Below are 17,083 nucleotides of genomic sequence, written 5' to 3'. Positions count from 1 at the left end.
CGCTTACCATCAGGTGAGCCGTACGCTTGTTTGCCGACCTAGTGACATAAAAAAAAAACACATTTTAAGGAGCGCCTATTCACTTTGGAGAGAAATTTGCAGACATGTACAACCACAAATTTGTAATAAATAAGCGTAGGAGTTTACGATAAAATTCTTCTCCTTGGTAGATTTTGAATAATTTGAACATCAGTGGGACATTTACCACCTTTAACGATGCAGGATATTGTTTTTGAGGCCCTTAACTTGTAAAAAACCTTTAATGAATAAGACTCAATAGATCTATACAATAGTGATATTCTATATAATATGCCTGTATATGTCTTGTTTTATAAGATTTATTTCGAACATACATATTTGTTAGTACATAAACTGACATATTTTAATCTACAGCTATGTGGTTAGCTACTTGAAAGTTTAGACGATTAAAATAGTGCCGGTTTCGGGTACGACTTTCGTATTTCAAATTTATGGCTATAATATCATTCGTGTAATCTCCATTCTACGTAATATTGGCGAATTCATTTGTGCTATCTTTGCTCTGTAGGAAGCTAATACACCAAAGAAATTAATGAATATTTTTGAATATGAAATACTTTAAGTACACAATCAGAAAATTTCTTTTACTTGTACAAAAATATTAAAACAAGTTCTCTTATGTTTTCATATACATAATTAGTATGAAAAGTACCTAACTACTACTTTCTATACATTTTCAAACTATTAGGCTGAATAGCTCAAGAGACTTTTGTCTTATATTTATATACAAAATCCTTATTTTATTTTTTGACATTTTATTATGTTTTTAAAATATATTCTCTAACTTCCTTTCGTTCTAGTTAAAAATGTGTTAATTTTCGGTCATTTGTAGCATTACCGAAAATTTATATTCGTTTCAGGAATGACAATTTTTTAAGCTGTTTCTAATTAGGTATATCCGCAAAATTTTACTCTGGTGTTTTCTAGCATACTCATACAATCTTCTTTGTTTGTAGTTTTTTATGTTCTATTAAAGTAAACAGGCCATTAATATAGATTTTATTAGTTATTTTAAATTAGAGTAAACATTTATCTCATATTTTATTTGTTCTTTTTTTTAATAACTCGGTTCATATGTTTTTCTGGTCTAATCTTAACTGAAACCGTTACTTTTAATGACTCAAAATATCTAATTGTTTATTGATAATCAAATAGAAAATTTCAATTTAAACAAAGAACAATTTATAGTAATTTGAATAATAATGCAAATTTAATTCCTGCTCAGGTCAGTGTGTACACAACACGTACACCTCAGGGTAATCAAGGAGCAATAAAAAACTACAAGTCTTTTGGGTGGGGATAGATGGACCCCTTCGAATTAAAATAGAATACAAAAGATATGCAAAAGAGATCATAGAATGCTTTGCATACAATTTTAGTGTCAAGTCAGTAATGCACAAGTTGTTAATGTAGCCACATCCAAATAGTGTTTGGCTTATCATAAGTTTTGTGTGTTATCATAAATTGTTAGAAGCAGTGAAAAATAAAAAACTTTGTCTGGTGATAGCTATATATTAAATTTTATAAAGGTAAAATTAAGGTAAGGTTAGGATGAAATGTTTATGAAAAATTTTCAATTATTATCGATATCAAGTGCTATAAGTATTTCATTATATCACATTGATTAAACTCACACTATCCATATAACTTGGTAACATCAATTTTTTTTATTAAATAAATTATATTGGTAAGGTTAAAAATTCCAAATTAGTAGGTTATATAGGTGAAAATGAATTGAAGAGTTTTAATGAGCGAGCACAGTTCCGTGGTCTAGATGTTGTCTAACTTGCTTGATTACATTTTTTTGTATTTTTTATATTTTTTTTCCTTTTTTTTTGTTCGACTTTAGGAAGCTCCCAATCGTTTATTCGGGTTCGTTCATCCTGAGGCGAGCGAAGTCCTCAAAAACAATATTGTCTTCCTCCTCATTGGCATACATAGAGTTCTCATAGCGATGTCTCTCAATGGATTGCATCTTCTTCATAGCATTGAAACGTTGACGTTCGACGGAGCCTGATTAGAAAAACCAAAATATAGAATTATTAATTGTTGAATTAGTCTTGTAACATTTAGAGCTCTTACGACAAGAAAAAATGATACTGAAAATATGACTTTTCGTACCTTCAGCTGGGTGAAGCAGCTTGAATGGTACATCGGTGACGAGTTCACCACCAAGGGTTCCGCAGTTAAGCTTCACGCGTACAGAGTAAGAGACCACAATACCAATGGCCTCAGCTGGGCATTTGCCCTCAGAAACCATGGTTGAGCTAGCGAGATTGACATCATCTTCCTTCAGGTGGCCATCCAAAGCGATTCCTGTAAAAATATTGAAGATTAAAAGCATTTCATTTTATAATATGGTATATTTCAATCAGATATTAACTAAATTTTTGATGTGCTAACCGCGGACATCCTTGTTGCTGCGAGCCAAGGGCACAAGGTAGAAGGTCTTCGAAAGACTAGCACCAGGAGTAACTGGGCATCCCTCGCGGCTTTCCAAAGATGCAACGTGACGGCTGAATTGAGAGTTGATCATAGTAATTTCAACATGCTGGACAACCATGCAGCGAATGTTGCGGACAGACTTCCTAGAGTTGTTCGATACGATAATGTTAGCAGCGACTTTTTCGCCGTGGTAGTAGATTTCCTTGTCGAGAGTCACCTCAAGGCTGATTTTGCCGTTGCTGAAAGTGAAGCCCTTGCTGACCAGGGAGCTTGGTAGGCGTCGTCCACGGGAGGCTGGAGCATGTTGCAACTAAAAAAATATTTTAGTAATTGTTTTGTAATTTTTCGTAGATGTATTAATATTTTAGATTTTTTTTTGTGTCTAAGCAATACCTTCTTGATAGCAAGAGTGACGGAGCTCCTCTTGTGGCTCTTGTCATCTTCGTTGTCTGCCACGTAGGTTCGTACGCAGTAGTCCACGCCCATAGGCTTGCCCTGGTCCTCGTCAGATGGTTGGAGAGTTACCTGATCAATGTAGTTAATGTAAAACATTTGTATAATTGACTAAGCAATAATAATTTTTTTTAATTTTATTGGTAAGAAATATTACCGAGCTAGGAGACATCTCGGGGAAAGTGAAGGTGAAAGGAAAGGCATTTGGTCCAAGCTTCTTCAGGAGCTTTTCCTGGACAGGTGTCAGTTCCATTTTAGCGTTGACCATTGGTACAACTTGTTCTTGGCCAATGACCATCTCCTTGGTGAACTTGACCCCCATAACCTCATCTTCCTCCCTACCGAAGCGGTAAGTCGTAACGAGCTGTTAAAATGAAAAAGAAAGATTAGAAATTTCTCGACACTGTACGATTTACACAATTTCACTTTTCACTTTATACACGACACTTTTTATACCTGGCTGTAAACTTTTCGTCCTTTCAGGTAGTCGGTGTCAACCACCACCACGCCATCGACAGGATCGCAATAATCTATATGATCAATGAAGTCGCGTTTGCCAAGGTAAACCGTAACTTTGCCATTCGGAGTGGTTTTCTTAAAAACTTTGACCGCGACCACGAAAGCCAAGGCTAGGTAGTCAAGCATTTTGCTTGATTTTGAGTAGCGTTATAAATAAAGATTGAATTAGACGTAAAGGATTAAAAACAATTATATGGAATATAGTAGGATTGTGTGAGTTTGAAGCACTCACCAGAAATGACAATTCAAACCAGGTTCTCCTTATATATATACTCCTCTGTGAGGTTTCCTTCAGTGAGATCTAATTGGATTTAGTTCATAGGAGGGAAAATTGGATTAAAATCGTGTGACGGTTACTTGTAAAAAATCGATACTATGATGTACAACACTATGTGACTATGTGATGTTTTTAAATCCGGTCAAGGAAACGTCAAGCTATGTTTTGACAGTTATTAAGGGGTTAAATTGAATTTAATATACTTGTTTTGTTGGGATTTTTAGAATTATTATAGTATTGCAATGTGATTTAGTCTTATAAGAATCTTAAACGATTGTCATGCAATAAGAAAGGCTAGGTTAAAAGTACAAAATAATGTAAATTGGTGCACGTAGAGTAAGTAAGTTAAATGTTAAATTTAGGAATTTAAATTTTCGGATTAGAATAAATAGGTTCTTATTTGAATGTAAATATTCATCTTAACCGATGACGACATGCTTTACATAATAGACATAAGCGTACTACTCTAATCATGAGTACCTAATAAAAATGCCAATTTTTTAAAATTATGTCTAAAATGTAAGTAAACTTGTTGATTTGTTGACTAACACTCAACAACTTTACTTTTAAGATATATTTAAAGAGATGTTAAAACTAATTTTGATAATTTTTTACTTCCATTTACAGGTTTTTTCCAATATTACTATTTATACTAAACTTTGTTAATTACAGTTACACTGTCAGAATGCCAACCTTCTTGACGCCTGGGCGTCATGGCTATAGTGTGCGGTTCTCTCGTACACGCCCTGATGCATTGGCTGTGGCCACCAGCCAGTATTATGGATTGGCGGGTGGTGGAACCTTATTCTTCTTGGAACTAGCTCCAGAAGGCACAACAATAGTAGAATTGCAAAAATTGGACTGGAGCGATGGGCTATTTGATGTGGTAAATATTTCACATATATAGACTGTTAATCTGTGTATTTTTTAAATATTGGTATCTCTGTGACTAATAAAGATTGAAACTACTTAACCTATTAAAATACCTTTTTCTCAATGTTTTACTTACATGAATAATGTATAACCATAGTGTTATCAGTTATCACAAATTTGGCCTTGATATGTTGTAATATGAAAGTTGAACAGATTGATATTAAACCTACAGCTGGTAACAATGTTTGGTAGAGACAGTTCTTAAGTAGATGTTAATAATTGTCACATTACCTCAAATCATCTAATTAACACATAAATTGCATGAAGTTATACTCTAAGGGCCTGTTTCACCAGGTGGATTTTCTATTGGACACATAACAATATCCAACAGACATAAGTTTCTGGTGTATGATTCTTTTTCATCATCGAATTCCATTTAATTTATAGGATAATTTATTCACTACCAGTAGATCTAAAATTTATATTTTATTTATTGAGATATATAAAGGTATTAATGGCCTATTTTACGTCCTGCTGTTAAAGTCTAATGTAACTTATTTAGCTGGATAAACCTTTTTCACAACTAGTGCCACAGGCCCTAAGTGATAAAAGTAGTTTTGTATGCATTAACATCTACATGTTAATGCATACAAAACTACTTTTATCACTTAGGGCCTGTAAGTCTTGTTGTATATCATCTAAAAGTAAATTTATACCGGAAATATGCACAATAACTTGCATTTTCATTTATATTCTTGTCATCATTCATCATCATCATTACAGCCTATACAGTCCACTGCTGGACATAGGCCTCCACAAGTTTACACCAAAAATAATGTGAACTCATGTGTTTTGCCCATAGTCACGTCAGTTTAACTGAGGTAGGGCACAGCAGGAATTTCCTGCTCAAAATATGGAGCAGCCCGACTGGGGTAGTACCTCGACCTTACAGAAGATCACAGCAAAATAATACTGTTTTCAAGCAGTATTGTGTTCCTGTTGGTGAGTAAGGTGACCAGAGCTCCTGGGGGGATTGGGGATTGGGTCGGCAACGCGCTTGCGATGCTTCTGGTGTTGCAGGTGTCTATAAGCTACGGTAATCGCTTACCATCAGGTGAGCCGTACGCTTGTTTGCCGACCTAGTGTCATAAAAAAAAAAAAAAAAAAAAAAGTCACCACGCTGGGCAGGCGGATTGGTGACCGCAGGTCACATATATATATTCTTGTAAAAGAGAAGAAAATAGTAAATTTTCTTAATTATATGTTATAAAATAATCTGGGTGTGTCAATAATCGTGTATTTTAATAGGTTTAAAATCTAGACTACAGTTCAATCCCCTTGTACATCTTTAGTATAATCTCATAATGTTGTATATTTTTCATATGAGAGACTGGCATATTGAAGCCTTAGTAATGCAGTTATGTGAACAAACATTCTGACGAAAGCACTAAGCTGGCTTACGATTTAACTACTTGATATTTATAGTTTTACTTAACACATTTAATATTTTGCAATACTTTAAATGAATATTTATTTAAATTCTATAAAAGTATATTGTTGAATAAAAAAGACTGATTCCTTTTACTTAATCATTTTTGCATGAATATTTATTTTTATTTATTAATGACAAGTAAGTGATATTACTTAAATAGAAATGTTATGATTACTGAAATATTTTTCTATTTAAGCAATATTATTTTCTTGTATATGATATAAAAGGAAACAAATTATATATATTAACTGAGGTAGGGCACAGCAGGAATTTTCTGCTCAAATATGGAGCAGCCCGACTGGGGTAGTACCTCAACCTTACAGAAGATCACAGCAAAATAATACTGTTTTCAAGCAGTATTGTGTTCCTGTTGGTGAGTAAGGTGACCAGAGCTCCTGGGGGGTTGGGGATTGGGTCGGCAACGCGCTTGTGATGCCTCTGGTGTTGCAGGCGTCTATAAGCTACGGTATTCGCTTACCATCAGGTGAGCCGTATGCTTGTTTGCCGACCTAATGACATTAAAAAAAAAAAATGATAGTAAAAATTGAGTGTATTAGGTTATTTTTGAAGAGTATTGCATTGAATGCATTATCCTGTTCAGTTGTTAGTGTCGTTCATGTCCTTTGATATCAAATGACTACAAATATGTCTTATATATAAGTAATGCTGTTTTATAGAAAAAAATTAATATAAGTCATTTATAGACGTGGTCAGGAACGGCTGATGGGGTAGCGGCATGTGGGGCAGGTGATGGTGCAGTAATAGTATGGAGAGGGGGCTGTGCTGCCCCTTTGAGGGTGTTAAGGGCACATCATAGTGAAGTATGCTCTGTCGATTGGCCAAGAGCACATTTATTAAGTGCTAGTTGGGATACAACAGTTAAATTGGTGAGTTTAGACAAATAAATATTTAGACCCAATCGCAGGTAAGGCTTTAGATTAAGAACTGCCTAATTATCTAAGCGCTATCAGCATAATTTCGTTACAAAAAAAAAAGAACCCTAGCCTATCTAACTTCAAAATTAGATCGTTTATTAATTTATTAAATTTGTCAAAATAACGGTTCTTAATCTAAAGCCTAGCTCAATCGCATTCAGCCTATAACATTCTGCTGCTAGGAATATAGAGCATAGAGGGGGCATAGGCCTCTTTCCCCATGTAGGAGAAGGATCAAAACTAAATCCACCATGCTGTTCCAATGGGGGTTGGACTAACAACTAGATCGGAAATAAATATATGGATAAACACAAATATCCAACCCGAGCTGGAACCGAACTCGCGACCGTTGCTCCTTAGGCGCCGCAGACACGGCACACGTACCATTACACCAGAGTGGTTTCTTGAGAATATCTACATTGAAATTATAAGGCTAAAGAGTTTGTTTTTTGTTTAGTTCAACACTCTGATCTCAGAAACTACTTGTTCGAATTGAAAATCTCTGTCTTGGACAGTCTATTTACCGAGGGAGGCAGGCTAAATAATATTTTAGCACGTTTTTTGTGCTGTGTGGCTACGGCATCAAAGAATATAGCCACCCCCTCTCTTCCCGTGGGTGTCGTAAGAGGCGACTAAGGGATAACAAGGTTCCACCACCACCTTGGAACTTAAGAAGCTGACCGATGGCGGGATAACCATCTAACCGCTGGCTTTGAAACACACAGGCCGAAGACGGGCAGCAGCGTCTTCAGTGCGACAAAGCCAGCCCTGCGGTCACCAACCCGCCTGCCCAGCGTGGTGACTATGGGCAACACACATGAGTTCACGCATTTTTGGCGCGAACTTGTGGAGGCCTATGTCCAGCAGTGGACTGCAATACGCTGGAATGATGACGTTTTTTCCTTAAATTAACTCTGATGAAAGCACAGGGCACAGCGGTTGTAAATTAAAAAAAAAAAATTGGACGGTTAATTAATTATTTTAACTTTTAAAGAAAAATTAACAATGAAGATTTTATCATACACTTTATTGCATTTGAAAGAATACATACGGAAACATAACATAATTGTAGGGTTTATGGCAAATGTGGACTTATCTCTGAAAGAGAGTTCGTCAACCTGTGGTAATGAGACAGTTTCATATAGCAAACAAACAATCCAAGAAGTGTTAATCCAAAGAAGAAAAAAAATTAAATAACTATACGACTTATTTACAAATATAACTAAATGTAGATGTGAAAATATTGATTATAATTATTTAATATTAAAAAAATATTTTATTTACCAATTGAAATATGATTATTTAATATTAACATTACTTACTAAAATGTCAGTAGAACAATATAAAGCAGGTAGTAAAGATTATTTACGTTCAGCTGTTAATCTAAAACACTAATGAGATTAACATAGTATTAACATTGCCTTGAACTTTAGTCTGAAATAATCCTACTTAGTAGTATATAGTAAAATCGAGCGATGTCCATGCAAATTAATAAGAAATTCAAAAAAGTCTACTTTGGTGTTATCCATAGATTACGTCACACGACTTTCACGACCCTTGTCTTTGTCACAGATGGTCACATTTTGAGACCTCCCCTTATGGTCCGGGAGCCAGATACAAATCCGCTCAATTATATCTTCTCGAGCGAAACTTCGTAAAATGCATTAGGGATTATGAATATTTGCGACTGTCAGTCGCAACTCCGTGGGTGGGGCGGGTAGTGGCAGGCTGCTCCATGGATGGAGAAAATAAAAGTTTTTTAGTCGTTTCCCCTCACTTTCAAAATTGTCGAATTACAGTTTACCTAATATCTTGAAGGAAAAGTAAAGCTGACCATAACATGGTGGATTATGTTATGTCAGCTGGCTGCGAGAACATAAAAAAATATATAATTTCAATGATTTCCTCTCAAAGAAGTATCAAAAAGTTTCTACTGACATACAGCAAACTGACATTAATTTTCATTTATAGTAGCATATAAACTATCACCAGGTAAATGGCTTGGTTTAAAAGAAATTAAGTTGATTCTAATACTCAGTAGAGACGACTGGTAAATTTTGTTACATAAGTATAAATAAAAAAAAAAGACGAAGTCCTCAATCCGACTGTTTTTTTTTTTTGTTATCTCATAACTGTTTACTGCGTTTTTGACTATTTTTTTGACGTAGGTAACGTTGTCATACTTGTCGATGTAAATTGAAGTCGGTTTTTTTCGTTCATTAGCACATAGTTATTCCTGTATCTGTACATGATATCTGTATACCATCCGAATAAATTTTATTATATGTTTTTAATATTCCATTAAAACCATTTCAGTGGGACCCCGAGTCAGAAGTGTGTCTCAGTACATTTTCGGGTCACTCTCAACTGGTATACACTGCAACATTTTCTCCACATTCCCCGGCTACGTTTGCTTCAGTTTCCGGAGACGGACATCTTAAACTATGGACTTGTACTGAATCTAGTCGACCGGCTGCTGTTATTAAGGCTCATGATGCTGAGGTAATAACAAATTATCTAATTTATCTAATAGTATTTATAAATGTACCCTTTGTTTGTTTGAATGAATGAATTAAGCCTTGGATTCGATAGTTCAAGTTTGTAAAATATTTAAAAAATTTAATAAAGCCAGTAAATCAGATAAGTTATAGGCTATGAAATGTCGTCCAAAGACGATATAGCTATGAGTCATAATTTATATTAACGGAACCGTAGCCAAAAAGTTGAAGTGGATTAAATCACAAGGCAAGGAAATTATTTTATCCTTCTTGTTTCCTTAAAAAAAAGGGAATGTGTTTTTTTTTTACAATTATACCATAAAATCTACTTTTCCTACAAAACATATACCTATACTCTACTTATAACTTTTTTTATTATTATTTAAATTCTTTTAATTGTACATTTACAACTGTTTAAATGGTACAAGTATATCTATTTTACTTTACAAATATAAACTTTGTAGCAACTAAATAAGGATTACTTTCCCTCTAAAAATATTTATTACTTATAAGTCACAAGTATAAACCTTTTTGCGTCATATAAAGTCTATTCTCCCTTATGAATGGTATAATAGATAATCTCCCTTATAATAGGTAATCTTCCTTATAATAGGTGTTGTCGTGCGATTGGAGTAGGTTAGAAACGCATGCGCTAGCGACCGCCGGATCTGACGGTCTTGTTAGAGGCTGGGACTTAAGACGGCTTACTTCACCAATGTTTACGCTTAAAGGTATGTTTTTTTGTTTTTTAATTTTAATTCCATTAAAAAATATATTTTTTTAAATTTCATGTAGTTTTTCATTGCAAGCCAATTACATGAAATAAATATCTTTAATATCACACACGGTCGTTTGTTCCTAAGGTAAGCAACTTAATGCTTGTGTTAATTTGTTTTAGATAACATCCAACAGATATAGCTAAAATTTTCGCTGCACAATGTTGTAATACCTATTTCTTTTTAAAGTTCTCGTTAATGGTGACTTATTTTTATTGTCAAAATAATATGATTTTTTTTTTATCGATAAATACCTACATTTTTTTGTATATATTTTGAAAATGTTTTTTTCTTAATTTAAAACCATACGTAATATCTAGATCTTAGATCGTTTTTAAATCCCACCTCCATGTAGGTCATATAGGTATATATAATTTTTTTATTATTTAAAATGTGTGCTGAAATATAATACATAATTTATATTTTTTTTCTTAGGATGTGAATGTGCTGTCCGAAGAGTGCAATTCTCGCCACACGCTCCTTCTGTTTTAGCCGCTGTATCATATGATTTTACTACTAGGTAACTATATTTTTATAAAATTTTATGTTTTTTTGTGTTGATTCCTTATAACTTTGATCGTACAATATATTAGATAGTCATGGAAAAATATACGGAATTGAGTTGACTTGAAACAACATGAAAAAAAAAAATAACCAATTATAAAATGTTTTTAAGTTCACAATAAAATAATTTACGTTATTTAAATATGAAATGATTGGTAAATGAACAGTGGAGATTTTCTTAATATCTTTTTATATTTATACCGCATTAGTACTGGCCAGCTAGACGGCCATTTTTACACGAGAGTATTATAATATAAAAGTAACATTTATCACACGTATTTGTTTCATTCATCTATACTGACTTTCTTTGTCTAAATAAGTTTATTATAATAATAATAATAAAAAAACAAAATTACTAATTACCACAAAGAAATCCACACCATTAAAATTAAATATGCCACATTAAAAACTATGCCAGCTGTTAAAAATTTTACTGAAACAGTTTATTTGTACACCCTGTTGCAACATATAATAGCATTATAATGCTTGCACGCTCTCGTTATGTAATCCCGCTTTATATAAGACACAGCTTATATAATATATATATAAGTGGGATTTGAAGCCGTACTCTATACCAATAAATATATATAATAAATAGATACAAATAAATTCGTCAATTTATCTGTAGCCTACGATGACGCGTTGGCGCAACGGTCAAAGGCGCTGGCGGTTGCGGGTTCGATCCCCGCACTTGGCAAACGTGTGTATTGGCCATAGAGATGTTTGCCGTGGTCTGGGTGTTTGTTCTTGTGTATTGTGTGTTTCCGGACTCCCAACACGGGAGAAAATCCTACTGGGGACCCTTAAGTGTGAGGCGTTAATTTAACAGCCTATTGGCAAAATAGTGACCCATAGCCAATTTTTTATTTTTTATATATAAATGAATCGCCAAAATCTATTTACGAAAAAAAATGGCCGTAAGAATTTCGTCAGAAGTCAGCCAGGCAGTTTTAGAAAAAAATATCTATTTACAAAATGTTTACATAAGAATGTATGCCAGAATTTACTGTAACGCTACGAATTTTAAGCGTTAACTTATGTTTTTATTTTAATTTTATTATTTTATTTCAATATATACATTTTAGTATTAAAGATTTTTATATTTACGAATTTTTTGTGATATTTTTTCTAGAATATGGGATCTAAAACGAGGCTGTGATCCGTTAGAAACTATTCGACACCACTCGGAGTTCACTTACGGTCTAGACTGGAACACTTTGAGGCCTCATCAGATTGCGGACTGCGGTTGGGATTCCTTAGTACACGTGTTTACTCCGAGGTCCCTTGTTTGAAACTTCGGTAAGTTTATATGTTATTTAAATGTGTGTTTATATTTTATATAGACCCGGTGTAGCACGTTTATCTGTTTGATCAAACGTCATCAATGATTCTTTTTTCATTTTTTAGAGATAGTGAGAGTCACGGTATAATGGGGCTGATATGTCTGAAAAGACAGAAGGCCCAAAAAATGTATTTAGACTGTGATTTTTTTGCCTAATCGATTTCGAGGGTAGTCAAAAATTATTTTTACTTTGAATTTCTCCACTAAAGTTTTTTAAAAGTAATAGACACAATATTAGCATTTGTTCAAACCCATTTTCTACAAGTGTATACGTCAATGGTAAAACCGGCTTTATTGACTGACTAAAAGAAATCCTGATTAAAATCTCATTTTTTTTTAGTTTAATTATTTCTTTGTGGTCTTTATTTTTCAATTTTAAAGATATTATTTATACCCATAAAAGTAATGTGCATATAAAGGTCAAAATACTACTTTCTGAAAATTCTATTAAATAATTTTTTCAAGTTATTAATAATTTGATCTTCAGGCTCTGTATCATCAGGTTAAGCAGTTCAATAAATGGTCAAGTTAAAGAAGTGTTTCGTTGTAATGATGATTAATGATGGAGCAAATGTAATATATTTAACTAAATGGTATTTAGTTGTATTAGATTCATACTATTTCGTGTAATGGGTGCGCTGGTTGAAGTTACGGGTTAAAATTTAAATCAGAACATTTTGTTACAAAAAAAAAAAAAAAAAAAAATTATAGACGAATTAATTACTGGTAATTTTTTTACTGCGCGAACTTGTGAAAAAAGTTATAAAGTTTAGTTTTATATTTTTTTAAACCTAAAAACATTTTAGAATTTGTTCGTAATGGAAAAAAGTAACAAAAAAAAAAAATGGCTACCCCAAAGCTATACAAAAAAAAGTAAAGAAACTTCGATTTATGAAGTCAACAACAAAAATCATAATGTCGCTATGAAAAAAATTACATATAACGTAATGAAAAATGTTCTAATCTTAATTTTAACTGTAGCTTTGAAAATTCTTAAAACAGGGAATATGTAAGCTATGACGGCTAGACTGATGGAATTATTATAATAATGTTTATTTTTAATTTAATGCATCTATAATATATATTCACTTAATATAAATAATATTGAATTTACTGTAATATTCGAGATAATGTTTTTAATAAAAATAAAAAAATAAATAAATAAACATTTTAACTTACTTATACATAATTTGGAATGTTTATTTTGTTGAAAAAATATATGTATGCTAAAAATAAATTCGCTTTAGATATGTTATTGATTGATACCAATATATTACTACAATATATTTATTATTCGTTTCACTTCCTAATACAGTCCACTGCTGGACATAGGTCTCCTTAAGTTCGCCCCAAAAATGGCGTGAACTCATGTGTGTTGTACCATAGTCACCACGCTGGGCTGGCTGGCTGGGGACTGCTGCCCGTCTTCGGGCTGTGTATTTTAAAGCCAGTAGTTGGATGGTTATTCCGCCATCGGTCGGCTTTTTAAGTTCCAAGGTGGTAGTGGAACTGTGTTATTCCTTAGTCGTCTCTTACGACGCCCACGGGAAGAGATGGGGTGGCTATATTATTACTGCCGTAACCTATATATCGTAAATTATTGTATTGTATTATTTGTTTATTAATGCCTAAATTCAATGTTTTCTGAGTTTTAAGTTTTAACTAATACAAATTTATAATGTAACACTTGATTCCAAATTTTTAGTATTTTTTTTTATACAAGTAGGTCAGCAAACAAGCGTACAGCTCATCTAATCGTAAGCGATTACCGTAGTTTATAGACACCTGCAACACCGAAACCATTTCAAACGCATTGCAGACCCCATCCCCAATCACCCCAAGAGCTCTGGTCACCTTACTCACCACAGGAACACAACACTGCTTCAAAACAGTATTATTTAGCTGTGATCTTCCGTAGGGAAGTACTTCGAGGTACTTCCCTAGTTGGTGTGCTCCAGATTTTGAGCAGGATATTTCCTGCTGTGCGCTACCTAGTTTAATGTTAACAAAAACCATAATTGTCTATATTTACAAAAAAAGAAAAAAAAAAAAAGAAATGTTATAACATTCAAACAGTTTATAATGTTTATTTGTTGTTATTTTTTTTTTTGTTTGTTTTATATTTAATGGTATGAGTGTCTGAATGTTTTAGTACTTTTGTCTATAATGGAAAAACTTTGGTATAATTATGCATTTAAGTAACGCTACGTGCTCATTTACCATGACAAAATATTGTATTAAATTGATTATAATGTTTAACATCGCTTGTCTTTGTAAATAAAATTGTACTTAATATAGTTTTCAATGATATGGTTCTACATCGAAAACCTTATATATCTTAAATACTTACGATATTACTATTAAAGTTTTACACTTAATTACATACAATATTGTATTACCTTTGAATAATTTGTGTAAAATATTATTAGTAATATAAAAAAAAGCTTATATTGTTGTTATTGACTATTTGTTATATGTAAATATATTTGTAAGATGTCTTCAAAACGGTTTAATCGTCTAATATTGTTTAACCTTCTTTATATACCTATCTTTAAGTTTTTTACTGGTTGGATACATTCCTATTTTTTTTATTGTTTTATATTTTTCTTTAACTTGAAATGAATTTAAAGGTTTTCCAAAGGGAAGTATTTCGTTATATGAATTAAAGCACATTAAAAAGCACAGGTAATTTATATAATCTTGATGAAAAATTAAACAAATTGAAACAAAAGACTTTTTACTTATTGACCCTTTACATGTTTTTTTTTATTATTTATATAATATAATATAAAGTACGCAATGACAAAAATCACACAATTACAGGAAATAAAAAATTAAATGCAAAACGCTTTGTGAGCATATCTCAGTCTTCCTACAAGTGCCATCTATTAGATAATATGCGTACTACGTACGTAAATTATTTTTTATTCTGCGAACCCTTCCTTCAATGGCGGTAAGAATATCATACATAGCTTTCAAGTCATCTTTTTCTTGATTTCCTCTTATATCTATGAAGCTATACGCTGGTGAAAGCAAAGGCGATGAATAGATGGATGGTGAGTGGTTATTGTTAACTTTGGTTGTAGTTTTTGACGTTTTTGTTTGACAGTTTACATCTTTTCTTCCGCTAGGTTTCATGGTACACGCTTCGGTGAAAATATTCGGTATTGTCGCTGTGTGATACACAGTTTGTTCGCCAGATGGCGTGATATGTTGCTGGACTGAAATAAAAAATAAATTAAAGTAAAATTAAAAAAAACAACAAAATTTTATTTTAAATGCGTTAAAAGAAAATAAACTTTCATTTAAAACTTAACATATAACGCTAACTAAATTTAACATATTATAACGTCATTATACAACTTATATTAAATAAAAACTTGGCGCCAAATTCAAGTACTCGTATTTATTTATTTTGAAAATTATAAAATTAAAATCAATTACATCGAGTTATTTTATTAACTTATTTATCTACTTAATAATCCCTAATATAACTTTTACTGTTTTTATTTTTTTTTTTTTAATAAAAAAGTTTACGCGAAAATAGTTGAAATAATAGCATAATTATATAAAATGAAAATACTTGTTTAGTTTTGTCTCATTTTACTTACAATTCTCTTTGAACAGCGCCAATTTCATCGCTAACATGTTACGATAATAACGGCAATTCGACGCAAGATGGGATTTAATATCATCGATTACGTCTAAAAAAATTGTTTTCCTAAATGATCTAATTATAAGAAATGAAATATAATAGTAGTTCCTTCGAGCTTCAGCCTGTAAAATTCTCGTAGACGAGACTCTATCTCCATGTAGGAGAAGAATGAGATCTTAATCCACTACGCTGCTCCAATGCAGGTTTGGCGGATATATTCCCTACTATGAGTAACGATAGTTATCAGGTGTACATGATAACAACCGGGACTGATCGCTTAATGTGCTCTCCGAGGCACGGTGGGTTGACCCGCAAGGACTGCACAAATACCTAGACCACGGCAAATATCTGTATGGCCATTACAAGTGTTTGTCATGTGCGGGGATCGAACCCGCAACCGCCAGTGCAACAGCCACAAACCAGTGCTGTGACCGTTGCGCCAACGCGGCTTTCTTTTGTGTATAGTTCTTGTTTGTTACTATATTATGATTTTGTATTCCACATAAATGTCGAATACTATTACATGCTTACATTAAGATTTACACAGACTATCGCTCGAGCCATATCGTCTTGAAAGAAAAAGTGTCTTTGATAATTTAAAATTAAAAAAATAGCTTATTTTAAGGCATACAAAACATAAATAATACGAGTATTATACGTTTCAAAACACGGCTATGTTTCATTAGTAGACAAGAGACGAGAACTGGTCACTAAAGTCAACTTTACACGATACAATACCATGTAGTTAAGTTCTAGTAGTAGGTACTAACTAGTTAATAATCAAATTTTCGTCATACCTTGATCATCCAGTGTATCGGCAATTTTTAGACTACAATTTGGACAAGTGAGAAGTTCAGTTACAGCTTGAATAGAAGTGTCGATGCCTGTAGGAAATATTTTATTTAGGAAATTTTTATTTTATAAAGTTATTAAAATTAATTTAAAGCTAGAATATTACGAATCAAGTTTTTTAGATGCGCTAGAACTAGCAATGGCTTTTTGACGTCTTTTTAGCTAATCAAGCCCCGTAGACAAACGCTCAAGATCTTTCAGAAGGAGGCAATAAGAAATGAAGGAAACCTGTAGGAGGTGTAGAATAATCAATATAGGTAGCTGGACGCGTCTTTAGTGTGAAGTGAATTGGGATAGGAAGTCAAGCAACCGATGTTTGCTAAATATGGAGGAATGGCGACCCAAACTTATGACTGTCCACGG

The 17,083-nt window shown here is 32.9% G+C and overlaps 2 protein-coding genes across 2 annotated transcripts; one reads left to right on the top strand and one right to left on the bottom strand.

Moving 5' to 3' along the window:
• Positions 1 to 1,535: 1,535 nt before the first annotated feature.
• Positions 1,536 to 3,693, bottom strand: LOC123654671 (arrestin homolog). Its single transcript, XM_045590561.1, has 6 exons — positions 3,394 to 3,693; positions 3,095 to 3,301; positions 2,878 to 3,009; positions 2,443 to 2,794; positions 2,161 to 2,355; positions 1,536 to 2,052 (listed from the first exon to the last, which is right to left on the bottom strand). Exons 1-6 carry the CDS (start codon positions 3,580 to 3,582, stop codon positions 1,904 to 1,906), a joined length of 1,224 nt encoding a protein of 407 aa, XP_045446517.1. The 5' UTR covers positions 3,583 to 3,693; the 3' UTR covers positions 1,536 to 1,903.
• A 718-nt stretch (positions 3,694 to 4,411) lies between these two features.
• Positions 4,412 to 12,889, top strand: LOC123654670 (peroxisomal targeting signal 2 receptor). Its single transcript, XM_045590560.1, has 7 exons — positions 4,412 to 4,619; positions 6,803 to 6,985; positions 9,350 to 9,535; positions 10,145 to 10,262; positions 10,743 to 10,827; positions 12,004 to 12,170; positions 12,701 to 12,889. Exons 1-6 carry the CDS (start codon positions 4,419 to 4,421, stop codon positions 12,161 to 12,163), a joined length of 933 nt encoding a protein of 310 aa, XP_045446516.1. The 5' UTR covers positions 4,412 to 4,418; the 3' UTR covers positions 12,164 to 12,170; positions 12,701 to 12,889.
• Positions 12,890 to 17,083: the final 4,194 nt, after the last annotated feature.

Source organism: Melitaea cinxia, chromosome 6 (genome assembly GCF_905220565.1).
Source record: "Melitaea cinxia chromosome 6, ilMelCinx1.1, whole genome shotgun sequence".
Classification (NCBI taxonomy): Eukaryota; Metazoa; Arthropoda; class Insecta; order Lepidoptera; family Nymphalidae; genus Melitaea; species Melitaea cinxia.
This window is presented reverse-complemented; position numbering and strand designations above follow the sequence as displayed.

What these genes read in the sequence shown, in the direction of transcription:
- LOC123654670 (XM_045590560.1), top strand. Translation starts at nt 4,419, where the DNA reads ATGCCAACCTTCTTGACGCCTGGGCGTCATGGCTATAGTGTGCGGTTC. An exon ending in GGGATACAACAGTTAAATTG is followed by an intron (nt 6,986 to 9,349) that starts GTGAGTTTAGAC and finishes AAACCATTTCAG; the next exon opens with TGGGACCCCGAGTCAGAAGT. An exon ending in TTAAGGCTCATGATGCTGAG is followed by an intron (nt 9,536 to 10,144) that starts GTAATAACAAAT and finishes TCCTTATAATAG; the next exon opens with GTGTTGTCGTGCGATTGGAG.
- LOC123654671 (XM_045590561.1), bottom strand. Translation starts at nt 3,582, where the DNA reads ATGCTTGACTACCTAGCCTTGGCTTTCGTGGTCGCGGTCAAAGTTTTT. An exon ending in GACGAAAAGTTTACAGCCAG is followed by an intron (nt 3,302 to 3,393) that starts GTATAAAAAGTG and finishes TCATTTTAACAG; the next exon opens with CTCGTTACGACTTACCGCTT. An exon ending in TCACTCTTGCTATCAAGAAG is followed by an intron (nt 2,795 to 2,877) that starts GTATTGCTTAGA and finishes ATATTTTTTTAG; the next exon opens with TTGCAACATGCTCCAGCCTC.